The sequence below is a fragment of the Typopeltis vanoorti genome, chromosome 4 (assembly GCF_054136105.1).
Source record: "Typopeltis vanoorti isolate ZY-2024b chromosome 4, IOZ_Tvanoo_1.0, whole genome shotgun sequence".
NCBI classification, from domain to species: domain Eukaryota; kingdom Metazoa; phylum Arthropoda; class Arachnida; order Uropygi; family Thelyphonidae; genus Typopeltis; species Typopeltis vanoorti.
In genome coordinates, this window is record NC_143552.1 from 42,494,897 (window position 1) to 42,520,982 (window position 26,086).

General features: G+C 35.1%; 1 protein-coding gene across 3 annotated transcripts in view; it reads left to right on the forward strand.

Annotated features, from left to right (window-relative positions):
• LOC150107258 (N-acetyl-D-glucosamine kinase-like) overlaps positions 1–26,086 on the forward strand; it is a 235,193-nt gene that overhangs the window by 12,435 nt on the left and 196,672 nt on the right. For 2 of the 3 annotated variants that reach the window (XM_090391104.1, XM_090391107.1), the window contains exon 2: positions 3,867–4,081. The exons of the other annotated variant lie outside the window; for it this stretch is intronic. In XM_090391104.1, coding sequence (XP_090247230.1) covers positions 3,951–4,081 — 131 coding nt within the window. In that variant the 5' untranslated portion in view covers positions 3,867–3,950. The remainder of the gene's footprint in view (positions 1–3,866; positions 4,082–26,086) is intronic. 3 annotated transcript variants of the gene reach the window in all.

Here is a 26,086-nt window from a genome sequence, read left to right on the forward strand (position 1 = left end):
AATTATTTAGCACTAGTTCTTCTGCTGCTCGTAGTGATGGATGACGAGATTTCAATGTATTGACGTTAAGAGTTGGGAGATCCTGATGAATAGGCAGGTTCGGATTACCAGCATTTTTTTGGAATTCACGGACTAAAGAATTCAATCTACGTAGTTCTGTAGGAATAATGCCTGCTAAAAGAGGTAACCAATATGTTGGGGTTGATCTAATAGAGCCTGTAATTAATCTTAAGGTATTGTTCAATTGAGAATTGATAATCCTTTTGTGAGGGCTATTTAGCCACCCAGAAGCACAATATTCAGCACTTGAGAATACCAAAGCAAGGGCTGTTGTCCGAAGAGTAGAGTCTCTGTAGGATATTATTATGTGTCCTTAATTTAAATACGTCAAGTTTGAAAGATGTTGCTGGAAAGTGAGAGAACGGTCAAGTGTGACTCCCAAGTACTTAGGGAATATATTATATGGAAGTATAGTGTTGTTCAATTCAATTTTTAGTTTCACATTTGCCAACTTATTATTTAGATGAAAACAAGATATTACCGATTTGCTCCTATTTAAACAGAGTCTCCATCTTTTAAAATATTCATCCAGAATAGTTAAGTCAGCTTTTAGAATTTCTTCTGTACGACTTATGCATTTATGCTGTGTAGTTATTGCTATATCGTCGGCATAACAAAATTTCCTTGGTGTAGTGACGGGAAGATCAGATATATACAGATTGAATAATAACGGAAATAAAACAGATCCCTATGGCAGTCCATTATTTAACTTCCTTTCGCTGCTAGTTTTATTACCTATAGTCACTATAAATCTTCTATCTCTTAGCATATTGTTAATAATATGGATTATTGTTTTACATGGGATAATTTTATATAATTTATATAGAAGGCCTTGTCTCCAAACGGTGTCGAAGGCTGTTGACAAATCAATAAATGCTACCGATGTTTTTAAACCTTTTTGAAAACCAAGCTTCTATGTGAGTTACCAAAGAGAGAACCTGGTCACAACACCCACGATTTGGTCTGAAGCCAGCTTGTTCTATTGGGACATTTTTAAAAATTGTGAAGCTTATTCTATTATAAATAAGTCTTTCAAAGAGTTTATAACAACAACTGAGGAGAGTAATAGGTCGGTAACTTTTCGGTTTATGATTTGGCTTACCAGGCTTTAAAATTGAAAGTATTTTTGCTTTTTTTTAAAAATGGTGGGAAGTTTACCAGTTGTAAGAATGTCAGTATAGAACTTTGTTAACCATAATCTTGCATTTCTTCCCAGATTAATCAAAAATTCTGAATGTATGTTATCAAAACCAGGAGCCTTACCTGGCTTTAATTCCTTTGAGACTGCTTCAACTTCTTGCTGCGTAAAAGGGTGTGTAAAATTTGAAGTTATAGGTGAAGACTTGCTAAATTCTTTTAATTTTCTCTTTATATATCTTGTATGCTTTTTATTGATTGAGATACGTGATATATTAACAATATGTATAGCTAGTTATCTGGGGTGATTCTTGGTTGTTCTTTAATCAAAGGAGTACTACCACCTAGTTTCCTAAGAAGGCTCCAAGCTTTACGGCTGGAATGAGTAAAGTATACCTTCAACTGTATTTACTCATTTTTTCCTTCGGGATATATCCGAGTTTTCTAGGAGTTTGTCTGCTGTTTTGGGTTCAAAATAATAAATTACTTTATAATGCTGATATTCATTATAAAGTAATTCACATTCTTCGCTCAAACCATGTATATAGTTATGTCTAATACCTATAGGAATACTTTTCTTGGCAGCAAGCAGGACTACACCTATAAATCGATGAAAATTACTATTGCCTTATTGGAGATATCCAGCGAATACATTTGTCAAGTTGATTTGCGTTTTTATTCTAGTCAGCCTTTTTAAAATTCCAGCGTGGGATAGGCTTTGATCTTACTGTTTCTTACTAGTCATCTTTGATCTTACTAGTCATCTACTGTTTCATCTCTATATAATTCCCTAAAATTAATTTGATGTATCACAAAAGTATATGTTTTTAAAGGTGATATGAATGCGACCAACATTCAGTCTATCATATCATAAAATTTGGGTTGTGTTATTTTGCGTTATCGTTAAAGAATCTAAAGTCACGAGATATCAGTGTCTTCTGTTCCACATGAGTGTGTGTGTGTGTGTGTGTGTGTGTGTTCTCTAGATGGCTTGTCTATTTTTAAGGGGGGGGGGGAATTAATACTATTATTTCGTATCGACAACCTTTGTTGAAAAAAAGCTTCTAAAAGTTCCTGATATCCTTGACCGATTCGAAATCAGTTTTTTTCCGACCGAAAGAGATGCCCATGCGTATTTTTTTTAAAGTTATATTCTAATCCTTTAAGCATTTCAGTATTATCAGTCACTGTAAGAACGTCATATTCTAATCTGGTTTATAAAGAAAGATGTTCGTGATTTGAAATTTTATTAACTAAGACAAGTATTTGTCTTATTTAAGACAAATACTGTACATATGCATAACTACGGCCCTGGCTATCACCGAGCATAGTACCAGTATCACCGATATATGGAGCGAGTATTTTTTATGAGTGATTAATTGGGAAATAAATATAAAGCAGTTTTATTTGAATGTAGCTTTTTTTAAAGATAAATCTGTTGAAATAATTAGTAATCGGTGTTTTAAAAAAAAAAAAAAACATAATCTTATTTGTAGTATCCTTTATGTTTTGAGAATCTTGTAATTAGTTAATTATTATATGACGTTTAATAATGCTGTTTTTCAAAATCTGTACCTTAGTAGAGTAGAAGACTGCCAAAGTACAGCTGTTCTTTGTTTAATTTAAAGCAAACCTAACGTGTAATTTCTTTAAATAATGTTTTTAGAGTATTTAAAAATAATTTATTTGTTTGATTTTTGTAATTTGATGAGAATCTTACATTTATTCAATGCAAATATAAGATTCTCATTAAATTACAAATCTGTTTTAAGAATATGCTTTTACAATTTTTAATAATAAATAGTTTTAGCAAGCCAGAAAATTGGTTGTAGGTTTTTGTTTTCCTTATTGTTGTCTTCAATAATTAATTTAAATGGAAGGCTGTAATTAGATTTAAAAAAAAATCATGGTTCAATATTATCAATTGTATAAATAATATCAGGCTAGTTCTTCCATCATTTCGTAGAAATAATGATTTTAATTATGCCATTATCCTCATCAGCTAAACAGTATGCCAAACTACATTGGGATTGTAATGAAAATATCATGATAGTAGTACTAACCCTGGTGATTATGGGAACTATCTTAATGTGTTATGGCATTTCTTTTTATTATTAGCAATGTATATATATATATATATATATATATATATATATATATATATATATATATATATATATATATATATATATATATATATATATACATTGATTGATGCGAAGATTGATTGTTCCTTTTCTTCTTCATCTTCTCTGTCTTCTTTTCTTAAATTATCTAAGTACATAAGGTAGCTTATGCCTAAAAAAAAAAAAAAAAGATTAAAACAGATCATTGTGTTTACTTCTTGATAAGCACGCTATTGATGATTGTGAAATATATTACCATTTTGATTTATTCTCAGACTTGCTTTGATGACCAGTTTCTTTCAAAAGTAAAAACGAGGTCGATGATACCTTAAAAAATTATGAAAACAGATTACTGCGTTTACTTCTTGATAAGCATGTCAATGATGATTGTGAAATATATTACCTTTTGATATATTCTCAGAATAGTTTTAACCAGCTTGTATCAATCTCGCTTTTACAGCGAGATTGATTTTTCTATGTAAAATAAATGCTGCTAACGATTCATATATTTATTTATTATTTTTTTTAAAATATATATTACAGCTGAATCACGAGGTGGCGCTTAGAGCAAGATATCCAAATCACGCGCGCTTCTGTTGCTATCGGTAACAAGAAGTGTATTTTTTTATGGGCGTTTTCGTGTTGATTACTTTCATACAGTCGCGTGCGTATTTCCAGCTGGTGTCCTGTGCTAGGTGTTTCAGTTGCCTCACACGCAGAAAACAAGTTGCCATGAAGATATATTGTGGTGTAGAGGGGTAAGTAACACCGATAGTTAAATTGTATCTTGAAAGTGTTCTGTCTGAAATATTTTATAATAATCTGGCACAAAGTTTGTATTAATACGAATTAGTTGTAAGTAGTCATATTTTAAGTAGGAGTAATATGGTGACATATTGTGTCCTTTAACTTAGTCATAAGTAAACATGCTAGTTTTGTAGTTTCTATACCGAATATATGGATTCATAACTCCAAGCATATTACGGCTTATTGTGAACCACATTTCAACACGAAAAGAAAAAGAATAGTTTACGGAAACAGATCATTTTAAATTTGGGTTTTTGGCACAAGCGTTTTATTTTCTTTATTTTTTATCAATATATTGGTGAACATTACTTTAATTTCATTGACACCTTTTGGATAAATCATTTAAAAAATTACAGATTTCTAGGCTCTTCCATAAACCGTGTATTCGCATATGGGGGGGGGGGAATTATTATTTTGTAACAGCGGCAGAGATCGCTATACTATTTTTTTACGTTAGGAAGTCCGAAATAAATTATTTCTTTTGTGCAAATTTTTGTCTACTCGCGCTCTCGGTAAAGGATTAAAACAAAAATATTTTCGTGTTTCTTTTAGCATGTGACAGAGGAAAATCGAAAATTAGTATGAAATTTTAGGGACGAGCCATTATGCGTTTTCTTTGAGGAGGGTGGAATAGTTGTCAAAGAAAGGGGGGGGGGGTTGACAGTGCAATGCCTACTGGGTTCCTGACATCAGATTTGTGCAAAAGATTGCTTTTTATGTCTTATACTCTACGTTCCAGCAGTTTAATCTTTAAACAATTGGAAATTCCAAACATCTTCATATAAATGTAAAAATTTAAGAATGATGGTTTTATTCATTTATTTTTCCGCAGTAATTACCGCTTCCCCAAATTTAGAAACAGATTTTAATTAGGCATCGCAACGCTTTTCATTTTCACGAAAATTAGTTAGTGGTCTTAACGAAGTCTGCTAAATATATAAATGAACAATTGCTAGTTAACATAAGTCAAATTTAAAAATCATATTTCGAAACCAAAAATGATTTTATTATATTAACCTCATCTATTACTAAGTTATGTTACAAACAAAATTAGTCAAACTTTTAACCGTACAGTTTTCGCACAGTTATTAGTTGTCGCTTTTTAAACCGAAAGTTTTATATCTTACTAATGAAAGTCAGATTCTTTCACTAGATACGTATAAATGGAGCAAAAAGTAACGTCACCAGGCACTCCCATATCGACAATAAAATAGATAAAATCTGCATTATGTAGTATTTATCTGTTATTATTTCTGACATAGCGGAATTGGTTTAAGCAGATTAATGTCTTACCTAACTTAAAATTCAGATTAGATCCTCAGTGACCGAAGAATGATTTTATCATTTCTATACTGTTGTACCCTGAAACCATGTATGCCTGCTTGATTTTTTTCATTGTTGTTTTGTGCAAAATAGCGCTCTTTGCCCTATGCTCGGCATTGATAATGATGACACCCTTCCTTTTAAAGAGCGTATCTACAACTAATGTTTTCATAGTTTTGTTAACGTGAACCCCATGGCCCCAAGGCCAGGATTTTTGGCAGACCCCCTACATGTCGCTCAGGTTAAGGACAAAGCATTGCTAAACAGTCTACAGTCTAAACTAATTGATTTAAACTTATCAATTAGTTTAAATGATAACACAAAAGTAATATTTATTTAAAAAACTACCAACATCTACATAATACAAACTAATAATAATATTCAAAATTACTTCAAAGTATATTTTCTAGCTTTTTGTGGACGCAAATTTATCAACAATGTCACTAAAATCAACTCGCTTAGCCAAATCATTTTCGATGCACAAAATTGCTAGGCGATTAAGTCGTTCATGGCTACTTTGCCATGTTTTCAATTAATTGGTCAGTCTGCTGAATGATCTCTCAGCTGAAGAAACGGTAACCGGTATTGTGCAAAATAGTTTAATGGCGAGGCAAATATTGGCAAATATATCTTGCAAGTTTTTGTCATAAATTACGTTCAGAAGTCTCACCGGACTTATTTCTGTGCCAAAAACTATCATATGAATACATTTAAGGTGAAGAATTTCATTCAGTAACTCTTCTGACAGATCTTTTTCATACATATTCACAAGTTTTGCTGCTCTTGCGATAAGTTGACCATCGTCCAAGTTGTGGAAATTTAAAATAGACGAGAATAATTCACATATATTATCTGCTGCTTCAAACCTTTTTTTTAAAAATCATTCATAATGAAATCCAACACTGGATAAATTACAAAAATTTTGAAATCTTGTTCAGGTTCTACAGTAGTTAATCGATTTCGCAAAATTGAGGAAAACCGAAAACTAAAGTAAATCCTTTCGAATGGGAAGTTCAGAAGAGTAACCATAAGTCTGAAAAGATGGATAATGGGTTGGAAACGATTGCAAAAGCTAGTAGTCCCTCTCGGCACATATTCATTCATATTTTATAAAGTTTCTTTTTGTCTTTTGTTAGTCTCACTTAACCGGCCGACCCAACAAGATGCCCCCCCCCAGGCTAGGGCCCTGTCATTCTCCCCTTGTGGGGGCCATGGTAAACCCAGATCCTTTCACTTCAAAAAGAAAACACTGGGGTATGTTCTGTTTTTTTTAAAAAAAAATTAAATATATCAAAATTTGTTCACTTTAGTTGGCGACTGCGACTATTATTAGTATAGTAAAATCAACTACTTTTCTCTCATTTCGTTTTAATATTCTTAGGGAACTTTGAAGGCTGAATTAGTCGATCTTAGGCGAATACTTTTTCTTTGCGTGAAACCAACTGGTCCAAGAACACAAGCACATATAAACATAAATACATTTGCAACGCTTAATGGGAGCCACTACCAATTAAATAGGTCTTTGGATGATGCTTCCAAACAAGGAGTAAAACAACTGGGGGGAAGGTGTGTGTTATGCGCGCTCGCGCATGACGTTCCTTTGTAAATGAAATACAGTATTCTTTATGATTATTTTATTATGTTACACTGGCATCTCTGCAATCTAGAATTGATCGCAGAAGGTCCACTGCACGTAATATCAATGCACAATACTGATGATCAGCCTATAATATAATTTTTAATATATTCAGCTCTTAATTTGATTAATACGCAAGAAGCAGATATTTTGTACAATAAGGAATTTACGTTATGAAGTATATTAAAAATAAAGTTTTTTGCTTTCAAACATGCTTCGCAATTTCCGGTTTTATTTTCTGGAAAGTCTACAACCTTAAGCTTATCAGTACCAGGAAATAATTTTATATTTTATGGAAGTATGGAAGTATAGTACACAAGTTATGTTATGATTCATATTGGAAGAATGCTGTTATTTTGAGTCAAGGCTAACAACACCGCACAGATTTTCCACTAAGTCAAGTGTTATAAATAAGTGACCTCTTGTTAAACGCATAATTGATCTCTCAGTAATCTAATGATTTAAATTAAAATTTTCAATATTGTAAGCTATGAAGTTACGAGAGCTGTGGAACCAGAGCCGGCGCTACCATTTTGGTAAACTAGGCAACCGCCTAGGGTGCAAGCCACGAAGGGGGCGCAAAACTTCAAGCTATGCTTTATTCATACTTTACTAAAATATCAAAATTAAATAGTGATACATGATTTAGGCATCGATTCTTTTTCCTTATCCCTCACACATCACACTATTTTATTATTTAACTCTTGGTTCTTTTTTGTTCCTTACCTAAATGATTTGAAATTACCGCTATTTAAAATTCAGTTAAGATAAATATTTTAAAACGTTAACATTTTAAAATATTAAATTTCGGTATTTTATAACTTTTTTTTTTTTTTTTTTTTGTAAATGAATTATAACAGAGAATTTTCAAATTAATTAAAAAAAGAAAAGAAAAAAGCCCTATTAATTTACCTATTAATTTAACCTGAAAGACAATTTTGTTTTGTTTAATGTCAACTAGAAACATTTTAGTTTATGAAATAAGGGGCGCACTTGTGAAGTAAGGGGACTCACTTGTAAACTTTGCCTAGGGCGCAAAATAACCTGGCACCGACAGTGTGTGGAACTAAGTCAATTACTGACATATCAATGCCCATGTTGACTGTTGAAAGTACTTGTTCATTTCTGGTCTCTCTTTTATTATTATTTTATATAATCTGAAAGATTCTTGTGATTGAAAAATAAAACGATTCACATCTCTTCCCTCCCCACTTTCTAATCGGCATTTCGATTATCATCAGTTGACATAGTTAACATTCACTGAACTGCACACACTTCCTTGTTTTCCCCGTTTCTCCTATGCACACGACTGTCATCTTATCAGATTCTGTTACAAGATAGTTAATTCAGTGCTACTGGAATCGGGAATCTGCGAGATTTCATCACTGTTGACATTTCAAACCTTAATGCTATAAGTTCTTATTCTTATTATTCGTGACACCTCCAAGGAGTCCGAAGACTCATCGCGGGAGGACACCTACAACTGTCTCAACCACTACACCGAACCTCTACTACGAATCATCTCCATCAACGCCATCTACCGCCCACCTCCGCCACTACCACAGCTAGTATTTTTTGTCTGTGAATTTGCGTGTGTTCTGAAGGGCCGATATGTCTGTATGCGGGATGAAAAACCTGAGTTTCCGGGAGAAAAAACCCTGCTACCTCCGTAGGAAATCGGCTAACTCACCTTCGATTGAAATCGTCCAGATAAAGATTCCTCCCGTCGCGACGAGAATCGAACATAGGCCTATTCCAATCGAAGGGCGCAATGTACCGTCGTTCTTCCAATTGCGCTACGGAGGCGCTAAGTTGCGAATCTTTATACTTAAACACCGATATTGAGATGTATTATTAAGAAAACAGTTTCATCATTGGTTACTACTTTTAATAGTGAATGAATGGAATGCCAGATAAAATTTTACTTTTTATCACCAAATACAATAATTTTAAATCATATTGTGGCCTTAGTCCACATCTAAAAAAATGTGAACCTTTTCACATGTGTATAAACAAATTGCATAATTGCAAATTCAGTATATGCATATAGTATTACTAATCCTTTAAATGACAAAGGATTTCATATAAAGGAAAAATTTATCGATATTTCTTTTCAAGTCACATACTATAGTTTATGCTGTAAATTATTGATATGTTAGTTCTCTAAAGTAGATACGAAGTTGAAGTTATTTAAATTCGATCGATTCTTGTCGAGACGAGAGGGACCTTTACGTAGTTTTTTTTTTTTTTTTCTTCCAGTTGAAGGTGAGTTAGCGAATATCATACGGAGGTAGCAGGGTTTTCTCCCGGAACTCGGGTTGTTCATCCCGCATACAGACAAATCGATCTTGAGAACACACGCAATTTACAGACAATAAATACTGGTGGTTGGCAGTAGATAGTGTTGGTGATGATGATAAACTCCTTGACACATCCAAGGAGTCTTTGGACTCCTTGGAGGTGTCACGTAATAATAATAATAATGATATTGACGGATACCACTCGAGTTTGTGCAGATTTTAAGGAGATCAGCGGAATTACAGCCAGGATCCGATGAACCAAGCCCCTGGAGCTATTCATATCAGGAATACCAGACATACTGCGGAATCAGCATCTTTGTGCAAGGTAGTATACGGTCATAACAAGTAGCGGTTATGGAGGAAGAGGAATATTGATCAATCCGATTTGTCGGCAAATCTGTGATATTTAATGCTAAGAGATAAGTTTTCTTTATTTTTTAATATTTTAATTTCATGGGAAAAGTAACATTTGAAATAAAAGAAATTCCGCCTTTGTGTGTGTGTGTATCAGATCTCACAATGTTTTATTTCTACAAGAGACAAGAGTTTGTAGTCGTCTCAAATTAATACTCAAATTTAAGGTATATTGATGTATGTGTTTATTTGACTACATGGTCCATGTGTCCAACGATATTCCACATTTATACTACCGGAAAAGAAAGAAAAATATATACATTCATGTTTATCAGCGTACAACATCACGCCATCATTCACCCTAAATGCATAGGAGTAATTTCAAGACTTTATGCTCGAATTTCATCTTCTGGGGGAAGAGGGAGGGGGGGGGGCTCTATACAATTGGAAAGGCTCTAATAATATTTAACTCAAGCAGTTTTCAGTAGTTTGTCGAAAAGTCAACTGAAAAGGGATTATAAATAAAATCAGATCTCCCAGCTCATATAAGCGGACTGTATCCCTATCACATAATATTAAAGATGCAACAAATAATTAGCATGTCTCGTTATCGGTTTAAGACTTTCTGCCTATTTCCAACAGATCAAGATTTCGAGTAATCATTCATGTGAGTTTGGTTTCTAATATTTCAAACAAATAAGAGCTCACATTAGGAGAAGACAAATGTCACATCAGAACTATCGAACAGATTGGGATATATAACATGCAGAAGACGCACAACGTGGTAAAAACTCATACCTCTATAGTTGAAGATTTAAAGCAAGGTAGCATTTCTTAGTAATTTCAGAATCTATTTAATTGTACCACAGCAGATGGCTTAATGTTAAAAATAAAGGGAGGATGATAGCCAGGTCTAAGTGTGACACCCACAGGGTGTTAAGAGTAGATAGGTTAAGCTAAGTTTCAGACTTTGTTCTTACGCAGGAAATGCGCCAATTTTGAATCTCGTTTGAGACGCTAGGAACAGTTGCAAAGACTGTTCATGTGAGGACAAGCTAGTCTCTCACACAAGAGTGACAATGTTTTTCCCTCTTTCGTAAGTAAAATTCTCCAAATACAGGATGGACCAACAATCTTACACAGAAAGTAGAGCTCCTGCTTGGTAATGTCCAGCTTCGTTAATTGCCTGATTTAAATGTTTAATTCGAATTAAGACGATAGAATGCTGAATTATTCTTATTTTCCCTACACAGATAACAGCCAGCACATAAGAGTACATTATCAGTGACCAGTTTGATAAGGGAAATATATATTATAGAGGAAAAAAAGAAAAGTGTATTATGAACATTAGCAACAAACCGCAGTGTGCTTGATCAAGGTGTAATTGTTGGTGTTCATGCGACAAACTCTATCGAGATAGCTAACGTGTCATAAGGAACTGTTTCAAAGATGTTTAAAAGCCTGGAGGGGGGGGGGGGGAAAGATGTCATCATCGAAGACCAGCTGTAGGCGGAGCACACACTAGATGAGCGTGATGTACAAGCTTTATTCCGGTTTGTAAGGCCAAACCAGGAAAATTACAGCAGACGAACAGAATGCAGAGTTCATTATGGGTCATCAGCTGGACGCGACAAATAGGAAGCATATCTGGGATGAAAACTTGACTCTCAACTAATCCATATTATCTTTTTTTTTTTTTCGAAACTTTAAGTAACAAATAGTAGCAGACTGATGAAACTTTATACAGTTTATTTCATTAAGCATAATCATATTGGACAATTCCTTTTTAATATATATTCACATTTGTTAAGATTATCAGCTTAAATTCGTCACACTTGAGTTTAAAAGTTTTAAATGCACGAGAAATCGCTCACTTTCATAAACAACTGCAATAAAGAGTATAAACTTGTCAGCCTTTTTTTAAGTATACATTTTCTTACAGAAGTACTCGCCAGTTAATTTTTATTTTGTCCTTAATACACCTGCAGCTGTCATTTGTACGAAAGAAAGCGGAATTCTTCACTAACAGTGACTTGTCGAAAAAATACTTCATTTGTATTGCTCATTCATCGCGAAGACAACCAGGTCAGGGGAAGTCCTCGTCGGGACACAGCCGACATCTAAATTAGTCCGAAGAAATATAGCTGAGTCGTCACAGCACAGCATTGTGATATTCGAAAGCCTTGCGCACTGGTGACAAATAGACCACGTGATTTATATTAATTCAATAAAAATAATAGGATTTTCATGCAGCTTAATTAAATCATATTTTATTGGCAACAATTTGAGTATATTAAAGAACTAAAATTGGTTCCCCTACAAATGAGGGGGTTTCTGTAAGCGCTCACTGCGTCCATAGGATAACACGCCTCTAGTTGATCCTATTAATATAACAGCAGTTTGTACCAGAAGCTGCAGCACAAATTGCTAACGACTGTTTCTGGGTCCAGTGTTGCAATACGTATAGGGGAAGTGTCGAGGAATGAAAGACAGTTGTATGAGTTGACTAATCGTTCTTTTCCATCTAAATGGACGAATGCACTAGTGGCAAAAGTCCAATAACCTCTGAAACACTTTGTTTCAAAACGGAAAAGTTCTGATCAGTAGCTGCTTATAGTTTTTGAAGCAGAGAAGGGCTAAATTGTGTTTAGCCTCAGTGCATTTCAGTCAAGTTATTTATTTTTTTATCAACATTTTGTCTCTTCAGTAAGTTTATACATTAATTGTTTAAAAAAAATTAAATCTATTTAAAATTGAACTGAAGTGAATTATTAAAATTTGACAGAGATAAGGTTATTATGGTTTTCTGTTGTCATCATGCAGGGTTAAGTTGTTTAAATTTCTAGCGTAATCTCCAAAATAAACGGAACCACAACTATTCCTATTATATAGTTCCGTGTTAAAACAATGTGAAATAGAACGAATATACGTGAACGAAATCATTAGGCTTTGTTAGATTTGTTATTTAATGAAATGTGATATTTTATATAAAACCAAGGCGAAGTAAAGTTTGCCTTGGTCAAGTGGATTTTTTGGAATTATTTATTACAATTTTATGCGTTTTGGATTAAAGAACCCGCTCCAGTTTTTCATTCAACTTACGAGGGATGTTTGAAAAGTTTGTAAAAAAAAGTTAAACACATTTTTTTTTGGAAAAAATCACCTTTATTTCTCAACATAGTTTCTATCGAGGTCTACATATTTGGTCCAGCCAGTTTCCAATTTTTTCATTCCATCTAAAAAGTAGCATTTGTCAAATTGTGCAAATTAGTCATTGACAGTCTTGATGACTTCCTCGTTCGAAGAAAATTTTTTCCCACCCCAAATTTTCAAGTTTGGGAACAAGAAGTCACACGAGGCCTAGTCCAGGGAATATGGTGGATGTGGAACCAATTCGAACCTCAATTTGTGCAATTTTGCCATTGCAACGCCCGATGTGTAGGACGGTGCATTGTGTTGATGAAAGACTTTTTTGTGCTCCAATCTTGACCTTTTTTTCTTCAGTTCTTCTTTTAAACGATCCAACAATGACATAATAGACTCCTGTTATTGTCTTACCCTTTTCCAAATAGTCTATCATGATAATTCCTTGGGAATCCCCGAAAAACAGTGGCCATCACCTTCCCAGTTGACAAAACGGTCTTCGCTTTTTTCGGTGCTCTTTCACCGAACATTATCCACTGTTTTGACTACTGCTTGGACCCAGGTGTGTAGTAGTGGATTTAAGTTTCGCCTACAGTCACGAATCGACGCAACAAATCCTGCGAATTGCGATTAAACACCGCCAAACACTGCGTTGAAATGTCTTTTCGCATGATCGACAGTTAATAAGTCACCGGAGATGCCTACAATCTCAGCAATCTCACGCACCTTCACTCAGCGGTCTTCAACGTACAGCAGTAAACACCCTCGATTTAACGTACTAATAGGGACTAAGGGGGTGACCGTTAAATCGCTATTTTTTTAAAATAAAAATATCTGTAACATTATACTGCAATTTTATCAATATTAGCACTAATAACAAAAAAATTGTTTTACACACACTTTTAGATAAGTTAATGTGAAGTTAATGTTCGATGTTGAGGCGCTTGGTTTAGGTAACCTGCTTTGAAAAAACTATCAAGTTTTTTTTTTTTTTTTTTTGAACTTTTGAATTGTGCTGTTTTTTTTATAATTAACTTCCTAAAATTACGAAAATGTGTGTAATAAAACTGCCGCAGAAAGTCACGCCATGCGACAAAAGAACCAATTACAGTCCGATTGATGTGATCACGTCCTGATCATTCGCCGAACATGTTTTATGAGCAGTGACTCATTTATGGCGGCTAAATTACTACAGTGTTTTTCCAACATACGATGGTCTATTCGCCAAAATTTGTTAACAGGAATTTAATATCAAAAAATAACTTGTTAATTTAATTATAAGCAAATCTTGGTTAAAAGCATTTTAAAATTTAACATGGTGTTAATTTTCACATGTGACATACGGACCGGAAATTTTGTCCTTTAAATCGAGGGTTTATTGTATTTTGTCAATCATTTCCTTCGTAGTGACCTCAGTCCAGAGCGCGCTTCATCTTCGATGGACTTACGTTTAAACTCATTTATCTAAAAATAAATAGTCTTTAATGACATGGTGCAGAGTCCCCATGAACTGTATCAAACTCGGCTTTGATCTACACGGATGTCCACTTCTTCAAATAAAAGTGTTTTATCACTGCACGAAACTCGTTTTTCTCCATTTTTATGAAAAATGCGAACACGGTCATTTTAAATGTTTGCCAAACGAGAACTACGTGTCACACGTGGCTAAAATTTTACTAGGGTCATGAAAAGGATGATTCGTGCCGAGACTGGTATGAATGAATGAATTGTCGCCGTCTATTGGAAATCTACCAAACTTTTCAAACAACCCTCATAAATTGGTCAAGTTTTGGATATACGAGATTCAGATGCTATAGCTCTGTTTATTAGCCTCCAGAGAGGAACATTCGACATTTGTTAAATAATGAAATTACAAGTCTATTAATATCGTTTAAATTGTGTGTAGGGAGAATACTATACTAGGCATTTTTATAATACTGTGTATTATAAAAGAATTTTAAAGCCAAATGAAATTTAAGTAGGTAAATATTGAAAATCAGAAAAACTCGCACAGACTTAAATGTTTTCTTTAAATAATTTTATTTATTTATTTATATGCGAGAAGGTTAGTTCTTCCTGTAACTAACATTGGTGAATTAGCAAATATCAAAGTTTGCAGACTTTTTATCTGGGAAACTCGGGTTTGGAACTCTTCATAATAGCCAAAACAAGGACTGGAGACATTCTTGAAATTTGCGAAAATTACAGCAATTAATTGTTTAACTGTAGTTATGAACAATGAGCGCCGCCATATAGCTGCGTCAGGAAAAGTTCTATTCCATCAGTCTTTCGCTATACCCAAAACCCAACGTGATATGGATGACTTCAAAAAAAAAAAAAAAAAAAAAAAACTCCTGAATGTGTCAAGTTTATGCTGGGTAGCCTTCATTGATATGAATGATTGATTCAGATGACCTTACTGATTTGCATACCTGCCTCTTGCAAGTAATTCCATAATAAGCGATGCCTACGGCGCCTCCGTAGCGCACTCTGAAGAACTACTGTTTCTTTGGATTGAAAAATACCGGACTTCAAATTCCCTATAGAAAATAAGCAAACTTTATGAGCATTTCAACTGAGATGAATTGGTCTTGTAGTTGGAAAGAACCTAAGCAAAGCAAACTGGTCCGAAAACACACGCAGCTGGACGTAGTACACTTTTCTGCCATTGCCTTCTGTGTAATTCTAAGTAATGCTTTCTAAATCTTTGAAATAATTTTAAAGGATCTTTTCCAGAATCTTTAAAATATCTGTGAATAATGTAAACGCAACACTTAACAGAATACTTTACAGCAATATTCTCGGAAGGAAATGTTTTCCTTTTTTTTTTTTTTTTTTCTTGGATGGAATAGTTTTTATACGAATATATTTTTAAACAAAACTAAATCAAAACATTAAAAACATAAAAAGTGATTACGAAATTATTTAATCCGATTTTTGTTTCTCTGGTCTTTTATCATCCAGAATTCTCATTACGTCTTTTTACTTCCCGATACAATTTCTTAAGCGACTCCTCAGTGGAATAGCCTTCGTCGCGCGTCTACACTTTGACTACCTCGTTTTTCTAAGTCCTATGCTATCACTATTCATGAAAGTGAACAGAAAGGATGCAAACTCATATTTACTGTTTTATATATATATATATATATATATATATATATATATATATATATTGCTCTGTGAACAAAATAATTATATTTTCAAGAAATAACAAAAATTCACACCTGGCTTCACGAAAAAAGCAGGGAAATAGCAGCGCGCCTAGTATAAGCAGAATAATAGCAGCCTGTTGTCTGGTTTTGTCATTAAGATTTCTGTTCTACTAGTATTTATTGTGTAGCTTAAGAAAGAAGACACGTGTTTCCATAGCAAGTTGCTGTTCAATGTTCTTGCTTCATTCCTTTCCAGAATAATGGAAAAATGTATTTACATTCGGTCTCTACTACTTGTTGACCTTTAATGATTGCTAATATGAATTATCAATGCAAGAGCATATTTTTGTTTAAATCAATCGCCTACCCGTGGACAAATTATATGAAAAAAGTTTCTTCAAACCTTTTCATAGCGTTTATCTTAAATTATCCTTAGAGATAACAAGGGCAACATTCCTTTTATCACCATAGCATTTTTAATCGGACTTCTTATAAAAGCTTCTTACATGTGCTCCTCAAACTTAACTGCCTGCTAGGGTATTGTAAGTAAAGCTCCTATCTTTGCATGCTATGCTTCTATATACAATATTAATGACCTTCTCCAAATGACTGCATATCTACAGATTTTGATATGCATGTCGCAAATAAGAAATCAGTCTTTCTTATTTGATAATTTTTTGTACATAAACAAACATAACATCAAGATGTTGAAAGTTTATTTTTTTTTTATTTTTTATAACATCAAGATGTGGAGCATTGTCCAATATTCATTTTTCTCTGCTACATCTAAGATGTAGCAGAGAAATCTAGTTGCATCTAGTTAGAAATCTAGTTACAGTCCTAGCTACATCTAGGACTGTGAAAGAACGCAGATGGACTGGCAGTTTGGACGCTTAGCCGCCCAACTGCATTCTGTAAGGCCTGAAAAACATGGAATATGCCAGCTGCAGCTTATCTGTCTAGTTTGAACAAACGGCATAAATTAGCCACTGAACAACCTTAACAGAACTGATTATTGGCATTATCAGTGTACGAAGTATCAGTTGAAACGAAATGAAACGAATAGAAATTACAAAGTACTGTGATGGAGGGGAGAGGGAGATGTAGAAAGAGAATTGAAACAGATGGGATCCTTTTAAATATTAACAACAATGAGTTATTCATACAGTATTCATTATGAAAGGTTGAAAGTAATTGTGGTGGTTAACATTAAACACGAACATAAACTTTTTGGAGAAGCAGTTTCAACCAGTGGAAAAGAGGAATGTGGCAAAAGGAAATTAATCAGTACAATTAGGACTTTTATTCCCATTGGAGGAAATAAGTTCTTTGGGATTTTTTTTTAGATAGGCAACTGCGAAACTGGTTCAAAACAACTACAAAAAGGTTATTGAAAATAAAAATGGCTTCAAGGCTTGGAGAAATGAGTATGCAACATTTGGAGGAAGGGTATAAAAGAGATGATAATAATAATAATGGGTAATTGTCTGGCGTATTTCTTCAGCATTGGACCCCTATGCTTATTACTAATATCATGCCAGTACAAAGTGTTTTAATGTGAATTTATTCACACGAGAAAAAAGTATAATTTATATTATTGTTGATAAGAGCATTCTTAGTGAATCAAAAAAGACTCAATCCAGGAACTTTTAGTTAGAGGTGAAGTAGATTGAAATATAGAAATATTAGAGAACAAGTGAAAGAGTGAAAACAAAAACCATATTTTAGTGAATATGGCAAAATTTGAATAAATCGGCAATAAACTCATCTATAAAATCCATATCGTGAATTTTTCTACAAAAATAGAAAAATAACTGATAAACTCAGCATGGATAAGGAAGTCCAGGAAAAAATAACTTTACCGCAAGTAAATCAACAGGCGTTTTTTTTTTTTTTTGAGAATGTAGAGAAAAATAAAGTTCGACAAAATCCTTTGGTTTGAAAGACCAGAGTTCAAATCTCTCCAAGAAGCGAAAAAACTTTTTTCGGAGTTTTCAATTTTAGTTGCATCCTCCGTATGAGACCGGTCTCATTCCGAATTCAGAAGAACAAGGGCTTCATCGATGTGCGGCCTTTGCGATTGCATCAGTGTGAAAAATTCATAAATTCCGTTGGTTTATAATAGCGTTTTTGTACAAAGCAAATGCGAATGCATTTTAAAATTAGATTTGTGTGGTGGCAATTACGGGCGTCGGAGTTGGAGTGACGTAACAATCAACACATAATAACAGCTCACAGACTGGAATCACCAGGCGTTTATCTAGATCAGGGTTTCCCAAACTATGTTCTGCGGAAAGTGAATAAATGTTCCGTGAAAAATTATCAAAATTTATATTAGCCTGGAATGGTTTTAAATTCTGCGACAAGTTCAAACATGTTTGTAAATCAGGCGTTCCTCACTTTGCTTGTGGAGTGTGCTATTAAGGCCAATGCGCGCTGCTCTTGACTCAGCCGCTCGCGGTTGTCGACATCTCCAAGCGCGAGTGCAGTACGGTGGAAAATCTATCTTAAGAAGCGTGCGGTCGCAAGCAAAGTCAGTGCGATGCGATGCGGCCGGGCACGTCTGTAGTGTGCGCTGTCGCATTTTTGCGATGCGATACTGCTTCGGCGATAGTGTGCGTTTAGCTTTACATTGAATACGAGACCGATGATACTCGACACTAACCAAGGTGTTCCATTAAAATTTCAGGATTTGTAGTGTTCCATCGTAGGAAAAGTTTGGGAAACACTGACCTAGACAACCACTTTTTTATGCTTATATTCTTATGCGTATATATGCTTATATTCTTGTGAACAATTATTTACAAATATAATTTATTGTATTTGTGAAGAACGTTTGTCGACACAATTATATCGCTTGAAAACGAAATAGCTAAAAATTTAACTTTTGAATAAAACTCAAAGCTCGTTTTGAATAAAATCAGCCTTTTATTGCCTTATAGGGAGTAGGCGAGGCTTTTATACCCTATCTAGCTTTTGGAGACTGAATCGGCAATTCATTCTCCACCAGTAGCCGATCAGAGATCGCTGGCCCATGTTTATCACTAATTATAGGCGGCCACTGATGAAGTAACCTGCAAACAAGTGCTGCCATCTCTTAGTACCTAACCCTAGTAGGATATGTTACTGTCTGAAAAAAATATGGATACTACGGTCGATTTTCATGAGTATACAGGACGAAAAACCCGATTGCCAGTACCAGAAATCGACTTACTCGAGAACCGGTCGAAGATAAACTTGGAAAAAGTTCCTCCAGTCGGCGACTAGACTTGAACCTAAGTCTAACTTCGAGCGATCAAGCGCAGAGGTCGCAAGCGTCACTTCCACTGAATATATTTTATTAAACCAATAACAAATAAATACATAGTAGTAAAAATAAATATATCATAAATAGATATATACATCATATATTTACATATACTTTAACCTCCTTAAGGATATTACTATTTGTTACAAGTAATTCATTTTGTGAATTTACTTATCATGGTCATTAACAGTGAATAATTACATGATATTAATTACATTATTAGTTACCTTCAGGTTTTAAATCTTAATACCTTTGTTTTCCTATTATCAACTCTTTAATTGTTAACTCTTTTAACACACTGTTATTTGATTACACAGTTTGATTTCTTAAATTTCATTTAGCATTCCAGAAATTGTCTTTCTAACTGATGCTCTCTCTCTCTCTCTCTCTCTCTCACTCACACAAACATAAGATTCTTTCTGTTTAGCTATCTGAAAGGTAGCCTTGGTTAATTTAAATGCAAGTGAATTCCTAAAGATTCCCATTCCTCTGCGTTCACCTCTTTCAAAAGGATAGAGTTCCTCATTACACCTTGAAGGTATCTATGGAACTTTGTTTGTATAACTGCACTGTCTGGTCCGACTACATCACGAGAGTTCTCGTTGGCAGACTGCCAAGACGAGTCAATTCGTGTTGAAGGGGAGAAAGAAATAAGGCGATGAACGAATGGTCAACAACACGCGAAATCACGTGTTTTATAGGTAAAATTTTCCAACTGTTATGCAAGCAAAATAGTTACCACTTTAAAAACTACAATGATCATAAAAGAGAAGTTAATTTTCCGACGTGTAATAATAAACAACTCATCCCACAATACCAATTGATTACCCTATTATCGGAATGGATTCTCCTTCTGTTGACATGCGCCGAAGTGTCGAAGGGTCTTGTATCTGTGGGCGTACTATACATACATATGGTCACACCTGTATGTCCAAATGGTAAGCATAGTTATAATAATTGTAATTCTTGGTACTCTGCTTAACTTTTTCTCGTTTGGCCACAATATTAGATTTTCATTTATTATTTGATTCTGTGGCATCCGTTGTTTCACAACACTCCAGATTTCTTCTGCTTTTTACAATAAAATAATATATTTTTATGTCTATAATTTTTATTTTTCTATCCAAAATGTGAAGTGAACGTATGCATACTAAGAACAAAAGACGAAGTTTTTTGGTCCCCAAAATTTCTAGGTTCTTTTTTGTTTGTTTGTTTTTTCAAGAAATTTGGAGGCCTGCATTCGTATGCATAGTGTCCCGCAAAATATGGTGAGATATTTTGCGGTCCTGAAAAAAACAACATGCAATTTACAAATAAAAAAAAATATTTATTTTTTATTAGGCATAAGACCAACAACTTGATCCTAATACTCTATAATGGTTATGAAAGCTAATCGGGACCTAGCCAGAAGAGCCGTGGATTATTAAGTTAATTGTAAAAAGTTGTCAAAGAACATTCATGAGAAGAGCATAATATAAACTTCATGAAGGCGGCAATGTTTTTGGGAAGCAACTTAAATTTTAGAAATGGTGTTAAGAATGCCAAAAGAGGAATCAGAGATGAAGACTGTAAAACCAGATTGAAAATAAGGATATTCTGTATACATGGTGTGTTTCAAAATTACTGAATGAGGTCATTAGGAGTTAAAAATCCCAGAGAAATATACCCGGGTATCCATTTCAATTCTGGAAATGGAAAAAGCTGTTCGAAATTAAGTCATCTGGATTAAGTTATCTTCTACCTCAAATAAAGAAGCATAAAATTTTTATGATGGCCACAACTCTAAAGAAAGTTTGGTCAGAAGATTTTGTTTAGCTGAAGAGCTGTCATTGTACTATTCTTAAAATGTAAAATTAAACTTAATGTAGGAATTCTATAATTCCCGCATTTAGGGTGCCAGGAAATTCCGAATTCTTGGATTTGAGAATATTTGAAGCTATTTAGTGAAGGAAAACAGTCGCATATGAAGATGGTAAGTTTCCTTTCCTTTCGGAAATAAAGGCTTTTATCCACAAGAAAACACGCTCATTGACAAACATTAAATCATCTAGTGCCTTAGTTGTTTCGTCCAATTCCTTAGCAAGAATTCAACATGCATACATGAGTAGACATTAAGAAGTAATGTTCATGACAAACTGGAAAGAACAATCAGGTTTCAGTGGAAATAAGGGTTGCCAGGACCAGATGTTTATCTCAAATAGTTGTGGAATGACGAAAACATAGCAAGCACTTCTATATAAAAATGTTTATCCCTTTGCACATCGAAGGGATAAACATTTCACATCGCCCATTGTTCCAAGTCATCGGATAAAATTATAGAAGTTTCGAGTTTAATTGTAAATTCAGTTGTACGCTCTTTCGTCACAATTGTTTGATTTATTTTATCCTAGCAAGATTGTGGGGCACATAGGCAGGGAAAATGATGCATCTATGCAATATGGAAATCTTATGGTCAATAGTGGTCATTAGTTCTTTCCTAGGTCATTACACCGAACAATTAGAACGTGAAAAAAAAAGTTAATAACATTTCAGAGGGAAATGATGGTCAGATCTCATTTTTGGAACAAATTTCTGTACGTATTGTAATAGTTATGTATTCCCAGGTTCTCAATGGCACAATTCAATAGTCGCACAGTTCAATAGTTCTCAATGGCACTGATTAATAGTCGCCCACTCTCTTAAAGAAGATAGCTTTGTTTTTTCAGTTAGGGAAAAATAATGGCTTGCAGCCATAGGCTACAAACCTTTGTGAACAACAAGAAGTATACATCGTCGATTGGTGTGGACCAAGGGCGCATCGATTGTAAAAATCTTTGGTTAAGATTTTTTACTTGTGTGTTATCCTAACGACAAAGTTTGAAGGTATATCAGTGTAATGCGCAGTTGCTTTTCCTGGTATGGATTAAATCTGTTTGTCTTAGTGTATGACTGATAGTCAGGAAAGAAAGAAGGAAAACTTGATGTGTTCCTCTAACAGCTGAAGGGTGTAGTCTTTGAGGATGAAGGCTGTTCTAAAGAAAGACAGAATGAAAAGAGGAGGAAGGGAAGTTGCTTCATTAGGTTTGAAGCTTGGCATTGTTATGATGCCCGTCGGTATCCCTTCAGCGTGATACTGCTCCATGTCACAAAGTAGTGATCGTAAACGCGTGGTTTGAACAGAACATCATCGGAACATCACGATTCCCAGCATAGAACTGCTTGATCTAAAGAATTAACGAGAAATAAACGCAGAATTAACAGATACATTTCGAATAAACTTGAAGTGGAAGTATTGGCGATATCTACGAATGCTTTAAAAGAATAGAGCACAGTACCAACTTTCTGCTAAAAAGTAGCAATTTGTGTCACGGTGGATTATAGTCGAATGAGGTAAACTATGTGTGTTAATTTCTCTGAATAAAGCTATGGATTGTTTATATCTGCACATACCCTTCGACATTTAGTAAAGTTGCTTTTGTGAAAACGATATTAAACATTAACAATGGAGAAAGTAGATCCTGAGCTCAGTTCTCTGTTCGTTTCGGATGATGTCATCTTAAATAAGTTCACTACAAAATCTTCAGTATCTCTTAAAGTAAATGGTGGCTAATATGGTAGAACTATATTTAAAAAAAGGAAGATAGAAATGAATTTTGCATCTTTCGAATTGAATCTGTAATAGATTCTACACGATAGAATGGTCTCTTAAACTGGACAGGAGATAAAATAAATAATCAAAGGTAGTATTCTTATATTGAATGGGAGATAAAAGATAAGCAAAGCCGGTGTTGAAGACAACCATACACTGCTTGGAAAGAAGTCAACCGACACCCCCAATGGCAAGGTACATCGTGCCATGAAACGAGTCACGTGTTTGCAGCCGGTATAAATTGGAGGAATATGATGCTCTGAAGTCAGTGCAACTGTTGTCGGATGAAATGGTTGCAAGAAGGAAACTGACGCAGTTTGAAAGAGGCGTTGTGATATGTGCCATGTTGCAGGCCTATATGTTCGGCAAATTGTTGACAAATTGGGCCATCCCAGATCAATAATCAATGATGCCATACTGAGATGATAGAGTAGGGGAGTCAACTGCAAGTGCTACCCCCAGTGAACGACCACTACACTCAACAAACGTGACCATAGTTGTGCGGCCAAGGACAATTATGTAAAAACCGCCATTAATCGCCCGAAAAGGAAAATGCGGAGTTCCAGGCATCGACTGAAACACTAATCTGCACAAAAACATTGAGAACAGAGGCTTACAACATGGGTTTCCATGGTAGGACCACAATATACAAGCCCACATTACCCAAACTAACATGCAGTGTTATCTTCAGTGGTGCAAAGAGCATGTACAGCGGGACATGGGAGTCTAAAGATGTGTTATGGAGCGAAGAATCACACTACACAATCCACCAAGCAGATGGACAGGTATGGTAGATGCTCTGCGAACGTCTCTTACGGGAGTGCATAACTCCAACTGTGAAATACGGAGGTGAGGGTGTGATGGTATGGTCTTGTTTTTGCCTTGGACCCTTGTTTGTGGTGACACGAACATTGAATTCCGAGAGGTATCTAAGCATTCTGGACAATGCAGTGCTTCCTACTTTGTGGCGTTTCTACGTAACTGACCATTGTCTCTTTCAGCAAGACAATGCATCATATCAAAAGTGTGTGGTTTGTGCACACAGTAACTGTGTGGTTTGTGGACATGAACGTCACCACACGACTAGCCTCCACTGAGCCCTGATCTCAACCATATTGAACATCTGTGGGATGAATTGGAGCGTCGGGTGGGGTCAGGGGACGTCCGCCCCCACAACAGTCTAGGACTTCATTATAGGCCTATAGGAAGAATGGTTCAAAATTCCCAGTGAATTTGGGAAATCCTTTTGGACCTCTTTTCAATGGAAAATTCCCATTGAAAGGAGGTTTTACATCTATTTAAGGTTGGTGCCATGGCTGTTTGTTGCTCACACTTCGGTGTTCATCTACCTCTTTAAGAGCGGTGTATATATGTAGAAAACGCCAGAAGAACGCAATAAATATATTGATCGATGCAGCATCTTCGAAAGAAAGAGATACGAAAACTGAATGTGATAAATAATGAAACCAAAATGAATGCTTATTTGCTCTATCATAACACCATTACCAGGCTTGGTATTATAAAAAAAAAAAAAAGATGACCAAGAGTATCTTGAAATTTTAACAATGTTCCTGTGTATTCAGAGAGCCTGTGTAACTCAGTAGATGTGGCGTTTGCACACCACGTGCTTGACCGCACGAAGGAAGACTTCTTTGTTTCAAATCTAGTTGGAGACTAGAAGAAATTTTTCTAATCCTTTTTTCCGACAGTTCCTGAGTTAGTCGATCTCTGGCACAGGCAAGCGGGTTTTTTCTCCTGGAAACTGGAGTTTTTCGTCCTGTAAACTCAAGAAAATCGACCGTAGAACCCACATTATTTCAGACATTAAATACCAGCGTAAGGGACCACTAGATGGCGACACTTGTTGAGCCGTCTTTCTTCACTGCGTGCCGATTAATTAGTGATAGCCTTGGGCCAGCTATCTTTGATTGGGTATCAGTGGAGATTGAACTGCCACTCAGTCTCCAAAAGTTAGATAGGCCTAAACTGCCTCGCCTGCTCCTATATACGGGAATAAAAAGGCATTAGCTTATTTTTTTTATTCCCCTGTGTATTCACTATTTGTGATGATGTTATTTTATTGTTAAATTTCTTGTCAGCAAGCAGCAATTTTTAGCTTTCAGATTTCTGTATTACACATAAATTTAATCGACCATTAGCATTTGTTATCCACTTTGAAATGTATTGGTCTAGCCAATAGTTGAAACAAACCTAAATCCACACCTCAATAACGTGTGGATCCTCCTTTGACCTTACACTTTTCACTCTCCCAGATATACTTCCACCAGTTTTGTGATAATGAATCAGGTATTTTTGACCATTCTTCCTTCAACATGACTATCAGTCAATGCATTATTATGGAATGCGCCAGACGTTCCTTTTGTACGAAAGGTGATCTCTTGGGTTGAAATCGAGACACTATTCATTTTACTCAAGTTTATCCACATTTAACTCATGCTATGTCGAAATAATGCCTACAGTTGATATGGTGTATTATTAAGAGAGATCTCCAGTCAGAGGAGTCAGGAACTTATCAAGCAAAGCCATACTATTTGCACCAGCATACCTTCTTGATGGGGGAGGAGGTGGAAAGGATCCAGAGGCGAGTGACTAAGATGATAGCAGGTCTATGGAATGAACCATATGAGAACAGGTTGAAGATTTGTGGGTTGCAGAAACTAGTTGATAGGCAGAAAAGTGAGATATTCAAATTGCTAAAAGGATTCTATAAGATTAATTCAGAGGATATTTTTAAGATCAGGACTGTTGGTGGGAGAACTAGGGGACACCTATGGAAGCTGGGCAAGAGTGTGGTTAGCAGGGGTGTTAGAGCTGGGTTCTTTACTATTAGAGTGGTAAATAAGTGGAATAAGCTGCAAGAGTCTGTTGTGGGTGCTATGACAGTGAGTGAGTTCAAGGCAAGGTGTGATAGATATTGTGAGAATGTCAAATAGTTGTGTGGACATGGAGTTTAGGGCCTCCCTCGATGAGTCTAAGGACTCCCTGGAGTAGCCCGAAATAATAATAATATCTTGTCACTGTCATACCTGTTCTTGAATTCATTCACGCTACTTGTACACAAAACATCCAACAGCAATCCATTCCAATCATG